An 11,631-nucleotide genomic window follows, 5' to 3' on the forward strand; every position below is an offset into this window, starting at 1 on the left:
ACCTCCTAAACTTGGGGTAAAAATTGCCGATTTACACCCCGAACTTGTATTTGAGTCAATTTACCTCCTAAACTTGGTAAAAATTACCGATTTGCACCCCATCCGTTAAATTTAACTGTTTCTATCCAATTTTGCGTCACATGTCATGCATTTAAGGGGTAGTATTGTCATTATATATTTATATTTTTCTTAAAAATAAATAAAAATATTATTTAAAATGAGGATTATTTTGTTAATCAAATTATTTATTTATATCTTTTTTTCTACCTACTTAACCCTACTTTGAATTATATATTCAATATACCCACCCATTCAAATATAGTATGTTGTGTATAAATATATTTTTATATGTATACATTGTTGGAGGATGAACAAAATGAGAATAATAACGACTAATAGAACAGAACGTAACCGTTTATTGATTGATAATGAGGCCAATATATAGGCATTACATAACCACAATCCCGTAGGATTCGGAGTCCTAATCTATTACAGAGATGCAAATCTATCTCTAACAGAAAACCTAATAACGCTAAGACACACACAATGGTAGAATAGTAATTCTCTCGGAACACACATTTATTTTTAATTTTCAATGTATTTATTTATTTATATTTTTTCTAATATCTTTTAACATACCATATCACATAAAATAATAAATATATAAATCAATAACATGTTTCGAAAAAACAAACATTGTAGCAAGTGTGCCTCTTAAGTAAATTTATTAATTTATTTCATTATTCAATATGAATAAATATATAATGACAATACTACCCCTTAAATGCATGACATGTGACTCAAAATTGGATAGAAACAGTTAAATTTAACGAATGAGGTGCAAATCGGCAATTTTTACCAAGTTTAGGAGGTAAATTGACTCAAATACAAGTTCGGGGTGTAAATCGGCAATTTTTACCAAGTTTAGAAGGTAAATTGACTCAAATGCAAGTTCGGAGTGCAAATTGACAATTTCAGCCAAGTTTGGGATGTAAATTGACATTTATGCCCTTATTATATCATCGGAAAGCTCTGCGAGTCTACTTTCCAATGCAATCGACAGATTATCATTCTGAGCTCTGAGCTGAGAGATATTCGCGAAATACTGACCAATGCTCAATCTGCACGGAAATCAGACAGTTTTTATTTTGCTTCTAACTCAACTTTAAATTGACTCTGTGCTACTCTTCATTCATTCTCAGGGAGCTCTAAACTCTTCTCTTTACATTTTTGTTTTTATTTCTTATCTCCATACTTTTATTTGCATTGCTTGCTTTAATTCTTTCAACATTGGGGACAATGTTAGATTTAAGTGTCGGGGAAGGCATGCATTTTGATTTTGTTTTCTAGGTTATTAGTTTTGTTTGTTTCTATTTTTTTTTTTTCTTGAGTCTTAACTAGGATGCCTTTCAACAATTATGTCTAAGATGATTCTATATCTCTAAATTCATGTTTAAAAGTTGTTCATGCTATTGAGACTTGTTCGGTTTTATTCTTTGGTTAAATAGAATATATATGTAGCATATGATGTGTAGTGGATATGGTCTTGTTAACATGGTACATGATATGAACATGTTAGGATGAGTTGTGTTTCAAAAAAATACCTTTGTCAGGATTTGAGCTTTATATGTGATTTCCTTCTTGAGCGTTAAATGAAAAATATTCTTATTTTCTTAGCTTGAGTTTTTGATCTCATTATTCTTTCAATTCGATTGATTACTTGCCATAGATTAAGTTTAATGGACTAGATAAATTACTAGAACTCACTCTTGTGCTATTCGAAACTTTTAGTCAATATATGTTCTGATTTTGGAAAGAATTAAAAGGACTTGGGATTTCCACCATTGTCAAATTTCCATGTATCCAATCTTTGTGCATACATGCACAACCCCTTAGATAACCCCTTTGAGCTTACATGTTTAGCCTTTTGGTTCATCACCTATATTATCATTTGCCTTTGAAGTCATAGTATATTTGCATCATTACCTTTATTATAAGGATTTAGTAAAACTATATTTTGGTGATTTGTGCTTATTCAATAGAAAGAGGTGGTGATGAAGAGCAAGTGTGGGTGGGGATTGACTTATCCTTGAAAAAAAAATGTTGTTTCCGTGAATAAAAAAAGAAGAAGAAAAGAAAAATGAAGTTGAAGATAGTTTGAAAAGAGAAAAAAAGTACATGTATGATGGCATTGAAGAAGGAAAAAACAGTAGTAAAATAATGGATTAAGTCCCCATATGAGATTGAGGAGTTTGTTTGCAATTAAAGGCTTAATGTTGTTATTATTGGTCTTTGTCCTCTTTAGTGTTATTCTAAGGTGATCTTATGGTTTTACGAAGTTTTTATGATGTTTTGTATTTCCCTTATCCTTTTATACTTTAAAACCTAACCCTGGCTGGTTACAACCTTGATAGTTCTTTTATGATCCTTATGATGGACAACCTTTGATATGTGGAGATGTGTTACAAGATTGAGCATATGGTTTGAGTTCATTTGTGCAAGTAATTGATATCATTGATGAGATCTTTATTTTCACAAAGTGCTTTTCTTTTTTAATATGTGAGCTATTTGCTTGCCGATATATTTTCTCTCAGATATGCATTTAAGTGAATATGCTTTTAAGTATGAGTCTTAATTCTGAGAGAATAAAAAGTGTATCCATTGTGAGGTTGATTCATTACTTGTCTGAAACATGCTGAGCTCCACCCAATTACCATTGTTGCTAACAAGTCCTACATATAAATGTGTTATATATATGTTTTATTTAACTCCCAAATGATTCATGATTAAGTCTTGGTGGTATGTTATTCTTTTGTACATGAAAGTATGTGAGACCATTTTTGAAAGTTTGTTATCTTTTGTGTCTTTGTGGTTTTGAATTTTAGTTTTGCTCGAGGGTTAGCAAAGTCTAAGTGTGGGGGTATTTGATGTGCTCGTATTATCCTATATTTCTATGCATCATATTCTTAGTTTATATCTTTAGTTCTCTAATTTATTATGGATTTCTGTTATTTTAGTGTGTTTTCAGGTTTGTGTCAAAGAGAGAAGAAAATAAGCTAAAATGAGCTAACAAATATTAAATGGCAATTGTTTTTCATTGTTAGAATCTGCATGTGTAGAACACCGACTTTGCCGAGCTACTGTGGGAGTTCTAGATCGAATTAGACCATGAGACTTATACTATTGGAAAGATACAAAAGTCTATTTTCTGTATGATTTTATGGATGTTGATTTTGATACTCTGAGAGGAAGTTAGGATCGTTTGAATTACGAGAGGTCAGAGCTGAAACCTGCCCGGGTTTGCTAACATTTATGGAGAACTCAAATTGTGTGGCCAAGATCATTCAATTCCAATACATCAATGTAAAATGATTCAGATGAAGATGCAGAGAGTACATGGATTCCTACTTTTACAAGAGATATTTCAATGTTTTCATATTTCAATGTTTTCCTATTTCATATCAAGATACGAGTCTAAAACCAAGTCTTACAAAAGAACTAAAGTCAAAGATAATCAAGAATCTTTCCTACATAAGAGAGCACGAATTTCATATGAGATGAGGTCTCCAGAGTACAATGTAGACACCTATGGAGCATAGATCATCCATCAATCTTTCCCATTCCTTGCTTTTATTATTGTTGTTATGTTTTTCTTAGTCGTAGTTTGTTAAACTTTTTTCTAGGGTTAAGATAATGCCTTATCATGATTGTTTGTGTAGTTTAATATTTTATTGATGGATTTATAGTTCTTTATGATGAATTCTTAGTCACTATTTGAATTAATGTTTTATGTTTAAGTTATTTGATTGATTATCTTAGGGCTTTGCATATAGTAATTAGAAGATGAATTTGAGGCGCACCTGCAATATAATTCCACTTAGCTTCTTGTGATTAAGAGTTTTGAATTATATTATTGTCATACATGAAGTAATGATTTGCATGATTATCTTGTTTTCTAGAACGTAATAAGTTCTTTATGTTAAATTTATGTCGTACCTGGATAGACTTTATGCTAGGATATATGACCTCTGCCGTACCTGGAGAGTATCATACACTTAAGGAAAACTATGGTCTAAGTGTCGTACCTGAACTTAAATACAAGAATTGTCATCTAGAGATACAAAAGAATCTATTAGTTGCATTGATACATAAATATGATTGTTAGTGGTTGATTCTGATACCTCAAGTTCTATCTTGTTTGTTTATTTTATAATTTGTTATTTGAAAACCTAAAATTTATGTTTTTACTTTAAATTAATTAAGTTAGGATTAAATCGATTCTCAATCTCTAATTGGAACGACATCGTACTTGCACAACAACTGTTCATATCACTAGTTCTCTATCGTCAACGTGCTAGGCCGAAGTCTCTCTCTATCTCTCTCTCTCTCTCTCTCTCCTTCCCCCCGGAAGCTAGAGTAAGGAAAACTGAAAAGATGATTTGCGATACGTTCAACATTTTCTCGACCCTGTTCTATACGTTACTTAATCTTTGTCTTTGATTCCATGATTCCTTTTTTTTTTCCAGGTGAAAACAAAACCCTTCCAAAAGGAAAAGAACAGAGAAATCTACATCTGAAAGCCACCATCTTTATATGCCTCAATTCATGGGATAAAACGTGTAAGTTATGGAATTATGGGACAAAACTTGCAAGTTATAGGAAAGAAGTAATAATTCATGGTTGGGAGGGCATTTAAGTTGGTAATTAGGTATATATGCATATACATATGTGTGTTTGATTAGTTTACAATGTGTATGCATATCTGTTATCACATATTCATATGTATGTTATATGAGTTCGATATGTTTCCTTGTGAGCCCTTCTAGTAAAGACCACTATAATAAGGACTAGTTGATGACTTTTCGGTTTGTGGTTAAAAATGTTCATTGTTCGATCACATTTTAATATTTCATCCATTCAATTTATAGGTCTATATAAGTATATCATTGCTACAAAATTTCAACTAAATTGGTAATCGTTAAGGTATCAAACTAGATCAAATTAATGGACAAACCAAATCTAATAACCATGAACCGTTCAAATTTATAATTGGTAAATTACACTTATGAATGCCTTTACGATTCTCATTTTTGTTGAAAATTTGTATATATGATCTACTCATAAATATTTGTAAATTGAATGGTTAAGATGAAAATACAAGATCAAAAAGTGGGATAAGCCGAAAAGTCCTCAACTTAAGGGTCCTCAAATTTGTATATATGATATCTAGTTGCTTATTTAAGAAGCCATATATAGAGCCAAGTTTTTCTTTAGGGGAATGAATTAACTTCATTTGGCATTAAGTCATGCACGACCACAAGGATCATATATAAGAGGTGACATACCACGTCTCATACAAGCTAACCTAAGAAAGCAAAAAAATGCGCTTATTATTCAAACCAAAGTCTGAAATAGTCTGAAATGAAAACGGAAAAACAATAAAGCAAAATTAAAGCATAGTAACTCCCTCAAGTCTAATCTAACGAATTTTCACACAAACACATCGAGCCCATGACATCAATTGCGTATTCTCAATGTTAGTAAAATCGAAAGAAAAAACAAGAAGGACATAACTGGAAAGCAAAAGCTAACAAAGCAAAATGAAAACTCCAGTGACCCTAGAATCATCAAAGCACCTAACTCGAGCCTATGTCATCAATTAGGTACTCCACATTGGATGATTCTAAAACTAGAGCTATAAATGGCAAAGTCGTGCAAGGCCCGAACGAAATATGTCGAGAGAGAAACGACCAAAACGTACTGGGCTTTAATGAAAAAACTTAATAGGATGGCATGTTGCCCAAACCCAACACACTCCATCTATACCCGCCATAAGGACCGGCAGAAAACCTCTGCCGACCATCACCTCCGATGCTTGAGTTCCGACAGACGAACTCGCCCCTCCGCCATAGTAGGGAACAAACCCTAGGTCACTGCGTCGTCACCTAGAGAACTCAAAACATGCTTGATTGCACCAAATTAGCTCCAAGAACTCCCCCCCCCCCTCCCACCAAATTCGATTAGAAAGTTCTCCACTTTCCTAGCTTCAGAGTCGCGAACGAGTCCTTGCCAAAAGGAGGAGCCCCTTCCCCTATAAGAGTACGAGCGTTGGCCTGCTGAAGCAAGCACGCTACCGCCTCCACAAAATCCTAGGAGGGTTTGGCTTTTTCCTGTATCCTCATCCTCTTGAGCATAGTTGGTTTAAAGCCAAGTATCATTTGTGTGAAGCTTTTCTTCGTTTTCTTTTAGAAAAATTGCAATCTATGAGTGCTCCTACTCGGTCAGTTAGACTTGTTGTATCATAGGCTTTAATTAAAACTTAGGATTAAATACTTGTGACACCTTATACTGTAAGTGTACAAACAGTTTTGTCATTCTACTTTCAAATTTAATTTGTATATCCTTTAACTCTTATTTTTTAACAGTTTTGTCCTTCTTTTTTTTTAACAATTTAGTCACTTCCGTTAAGCCATTAAAATACCTAGAATACCCCCAATTCAAGTCAAATTTTTTTCTTTCTTTTCTTATGCCTTTTTTATTTTCTCTTTTGGTTTTTCTTGTTTTTAAATTTAATTCATCATATGTGCTATCAAATATATATAATTGTAATCAACACAAATTATCAAATTAATTGTAAACAAGAGGAGAATAAATGACAATTGCTTAACATCAAGTTGGAAATAAATAATTTTATTATAAGATGTTTACAATTAATTTGATAATTTGTGTTGATTACAATTATATATATTTGATAACACATAGGATGAATGAAATTTAAAAACATAAAAAACAAAAAGAAAGACCAAAAGAGCAAATAAAAAAGGCATAAGAAAAAAGAGAAAAATATGATTTGAATTTGGGGTATTCTAGATATTTTAACGGCTTAACGGAATTTTTTAACGGTCAACTAACGGAATAGATAAAATTGTTAAAAGATAAGATTTAAATGATATACAGATTAAATTTGAAAATAAAATGAAAAAACTGTTTTTACATCTAAAATATAGGATGTCACAAGTATTTAATCCTAAAACTTATTAAACTAGTTAATCCATCTAATACACATCCCGCAAGGGAAATCCAAAGAAATGGTTCATCTCACTTTGTCTACATGCGGCAGCTGTATCCCTTGTGCTCAAGAAACCCTTAGATCTATTTCGTTCTTGTTAACATCAAATCGTATCACTAACTACTAATTAGCATCTCATTTGGTGAATTCTTACCGATCAATTGGATATTAAAATTCACCGAAGTCATGAAACAATGGCATCTCATTTGGTGAATTCTTACCGATCAATCGCAAAGCTCAGCTGTCCAATAATGGAATCATAAATGACGAGTTGCAAAACTCTTTTTAAACGAAGATCATGTACGTATCTTCATAGCTATTCTTTTGCCAAAAAGATAAATAAATGCCGCTACTATATGTAGTTGACCAAATTAAACAAAAACAAGCTTAGATAATGAAAACGTGGTGGTGCTCGCAATTATTTGGTTGTAATTATAAAAAACAAACCTGGGTTCTAATTAGCTTTAAGGTTGAGCGAGCTATGAGGCATTTCTTCAGCAACCTGTAGTGTACAGGCCACCCAGACCAACTCCACTCCAGCTAGTCAACTCCATACCACGCGTGCAATTAAGGAATTTGGAATAAGGTTGTTGGCGCCTACTATTTTCTGTTTTCCTAATGGTTTTTTGACTTGGATGAGCAATAACATTAAATCAATTATAAATTCCAAACCGATCGACGATAGACAGTAGAGTATTATATTAATTGTGAAGAAAGTAATGAAAGAACTCAAATAAATCAAAGAGGAATGCAAGGGTCCGCCTTGGATCCATGTATATATGATGTAAATATTCTTTACTATGTCACTAGAGTTACCGAAATCTCTAATATGATCACAGTAACAGAAGAGGCGGCATAAATGAAGCATTTATAGATAAAAATTTCTATGTTGGCTGGTGATTGATATATATGAAGTACATTTTTCGTGAAGAAACTGTTTACATCGAGTTTCTGTGTACGTCTCTTATTTTTCCATGAGATAATCATAGTTGTAAATACCCTTATATATTGATTATGGTTCATCTTTTACTACCTACGTAGGTAAGTGGAACTCGATTCGGATTCGCACCCGATCGACCTTCTTTGGTTAACCATTTTGTCATAATTTAGACTCATCCCTTTTAAATCCAACCCCCTCCCGCAACAACTAATTTAAAACTATATCCATTGACATCTTCAATTTAGGCCAAGAAAAGTGGAGCTACGATGATGGAAATTGCATGTTGATCAATAATAACTATCCATAAATTTCCGGGGTTCTTCAATATGCTCATTAATTTGAATTAATGATAGGGAAGATAATATATCTATTCTCCTTCTATTTTATCCCGATTGTATTGATTGCATAACATGCATGATGTACATGATCCCTATAAATATCTATATCATATGAAACTCTAATAGCCAACGAAAACAAACATTGATTGACATTGATGACGAGTGCCTGTCCTCTTCGGAAAAAAGATGTAGGGGTTCACTGTATCCTAACCGGAAATATTGGGAGCTAGCTAGTTGGCTATGAAAAATAAATAAATAATATATAAAAAGGAATGAATCGAAGTAATATGGAGGGAAAAATGTGAAAAATAAATTCAGGAGAAAGAGCATGAAACAAAAGAGAAGAAACCTACACGTCGCAATCATTACCAAATAATTCCTCTACTTCTACCAATCCCATTGACCTTGCTCATCTTCGATCATCTTCGATCATCTTCTTCTTCTTCCTCCTGCGGCTGCTGGCACTGTGTAGGACTCATCTCTTGCCTCTCCCATGGCTTTATCCCAAAACAAAGGTAACCCAAATTGACAAAACAGGCTAGCTAGGCCCAGAAAAAATGAACAACAAACAACAACCACCACCACCACACTAACAAACTTGTCTCTCACATTTCGGACTAAACAAAACGGTAGATATGGCTAGAGGGAACGACTAGAGAAACTAATGTGGTGTTCATGGTGAGCCGCTTTCGGATCGATCGAAGTGAAGAAGCTGGCCACTGCATTTGGGGCAATCCTCGTGCTGTTTGGGGACCATGTAATACATGAGACACGATTTGCAGCCAGCCACAACCAGAACATGGTCCTGCTTATTATTCTGATCTGATTCTTTCTGCTGATTATTATAGGGCTCTCTCTCTCTTGAAGAAGATGGAGACGACTCAGTCGAAGACTCTTCGCTATCATAGGAGCTATTATCATCATCATCCGAGTAGTAACAATCTCCGCTGTATTGTGCTGCTGTTCTCGGATCTTCTTTCGCTTTCATTCCGTTCCTCCAATTTATGTAGTAAATCTCACCCGTCTGAAAGATAATAATCACAATAATTAAACCACATTTTGCAGCAAAGGGTGTTATCAAACCCTGATTTTTAACCACCACTTTCCCAAATCAACAACAAACCAAAAAAGGTTTCTTGAATAATATGTAGCTACCTAGATGATCAAACTGAAAAGAATAAAGTCTCTCGTTTAAGAAATGAACCAACTACTTGGTCAAAACCATTGAAGCTTTTCTATTTGGCTTTCCTCTGAAGTCTAAAGTAAGAAATGAAAGGGTGAAAGTAAAGGTAAAAGAAGAACAATGGAAGAAAAAAAAATTCTTCTCTCTCTCTCTCTCTCTCTCTCTCTCTGAGAATTTGGTTCTGGTATAGAGATTGTTACCCTAATCTTCACAAGGTCAGGGATGGAGAAGCATATAGCATTAAATACAACAATGATTGAAAGCTATAGCGTTCTGAACATTTCAGAAATTTAATGAACAAGATCTGCCATGTTTTTTGTTGCATTTATGAAACCCTCTAAATGGAAACTAAAACTATAAATGGGGTTCCAACTGGTTTGTTACCTTTAAGTCGAGGCATTGTTCCCAATGGTAGGGAAGCGAGACATTTGAGTTGAGCTCCAGAGTTGTGTCTTCATTGTTGTTGTTGGCTGTGAATTGATTCTGCTGCGAATCATCTGAGATTGATGAGGTTGACGACGACCTTCTAATCCCAACATGAACACTCGACCCTTGACTGCTCCGGATACCGTTACCGCCGCCGGAGATGGTGTGGTTTAACGAGCAGTTTTGTAGAGACCGCTCCAGAGATGCGGCGATCGTCGCCATGTTCGGAGCTGCCATCGACTATATCTCACACAATCGCAAGTGACACACAAGAGAGAGAGAGAGAGAGAGAGAGAGTATACAGAGAAGAGAGAGAATTAGAAGGGGAATTTTGGAAGGGAAAGTATAATAAGGGAAGAGATAGAGAAATAGACAGAGACAGGTAAAAGGGTCATTTCATTTCCAAAATTCCCAGCTCTGGAAATGAGATGAGAAAGTCGGTAGCAATTAGAAAAAGAGGAAGGAGGAGAGAATCACACACGCGCTTCCCGTTGCGCGTGAGGTAGAGTGGGACCAGAAACGGAATTGAAATTTGCACATATACTTTTTATATCTATTCATTTAAGTAAATATTAAGTGTCATTTAACAATAAATTTATAACTATAATATTATAAAAAAATATTTGGCATTTATTTAGAATAGTGTCATGGGATGGACATAATAAAAATAAGCGACAAATTTATTTCTCGTGAATGGAGAATGAAATAGGTGTTGTTAGTTGTTTCCCTAATTGGTGGAAAAAAAAGTTGATTAAGTCTTGGCAATATTATTTACCTGGGGAGGATTAAATTGTTTTCCTTTTCTTTTTGAAATAGCAGTGACCCGGTAAAAACGCGATTACCAAAACTGAATGCCGGAATTTTGTTAAACAATTGATTACCTGTTAAGTTGTTAGAGGAGACCGTGCAACGGTGAAATTTTTGCTGCAGTTTCAAAGACTCTTGTCCGGATTTATGTTTCCCTAACATGATTTAAAGCTATAACATGATTTATGTTTCCCTAAACCCAAATTTTGACACAGTTTTGAAACTCTACGGCAACGCCGTGCAAATTAACTGGGAAAACTTATATGACAGTTATGTCTGTACATGACACAGTCCACAAACTCACCGGTTAACAGCTAATAACCAAATATGGTAAATGAATTCTCTTTAAAGATAAATATATATCTATAATATATATATTGTTCCGGGAGAATTACTAGTTTACCCTTATGTGTGTCTTAGCCTAATAGGATTCCTGTTAGGAGATAGATTAGCATCTCCGTAATAGATTAGGACTCCGAATCCTACGGGATTGTGGTTTTGTAATGCCTATATATAGGCCCCCATATCATTCAATAATACACAATTATTTCATCCTGAAACACGTTATCAGCACGTTGCTCTAAAACCCTGAACTTTTAGAGCCCTATTTTTTTTTCTCTCTCTCTCCTCCGCCGGCCGCCGTCGATTCCAAGCTCCGGCATCTCCTCGCCGGCGCACCTCCTGCAGCCGCCGCATCGCTAACGCCGCACAACAGCCCCCCCCCCCCCCCGCGCAGCCCCTGCCCGCAAGCCCTGCGCGCAGCCCCGCAACCCCTGCGCGCAGCCCCTGCACGCTGCCCCCGCAGCCCCGCGCGCAGCCCCTGCACGCTGCCCCCGCAGCCCCGCGCGCAGCCCCTGCACGCTGCCCC

The 11,631-nt window shown here is 35.0% G+C and overlaps 1 protein-coding gene across 1 annotated transcript; it reads right to left on the bottom strand.

Annotated features, from left to right (window-relative positions):
- Window positions 1–8,610: 8,610 nt before the first annotated feature.
- LOC126789868 (protein CURLY FLAG LEAF 1) lies at window positions 8,611–10,231 on the bottom strand. The gene is made up of 2 exons (XM_050515936.1): window positions 9,915–10,231; window positions 8,611–9,371 (listed from the first exon to the last, which is right to left on the bottom strand). Exons 1-2 carry the CDS (start codon window positions 10,191–10,193, stop codon window positions 9,021–9,023), a joined length of 630 nt encoding a protein of 209 aa, XP_050371893.1. The 5' UTR covers window positions 10,194–10,231; the 3' UTR covers window positions 8,611–9,020.
- Between the last annotated feature and the right edge of the window lie 1,400 nt (window positions 10,232–11,631).

This window comes from Argentina anserina, chromosome 4, assembly GCF_933775445.1.
Source record: "Argentina anserina chromosome 4, drPotAnse1.1, whole genome shotgun sequence".
Taxonomy (NCBI): Eukaryota; Viridiplantae; Streptophyta; class Magnoliopsida; order Rosales; family Rosaceae; genus Argentina; species Argentina anserina.

Coding starts and splice junctions, on each gene's coding strand:
- LOC126789868 (XM_050515936.1), bottom strand. CDS start 10,193: ATGGCAGCTCCGAACATGGCGACGATCGCCGCATCTCTGGAGCGGTCT. Junction 9,372..9,914: donor AACAATGCCTCGACTTAAAG/GTAACAAACCAG, acceptor ATTATCTTTCAG/ACGGGTGAGATTTACTACAT.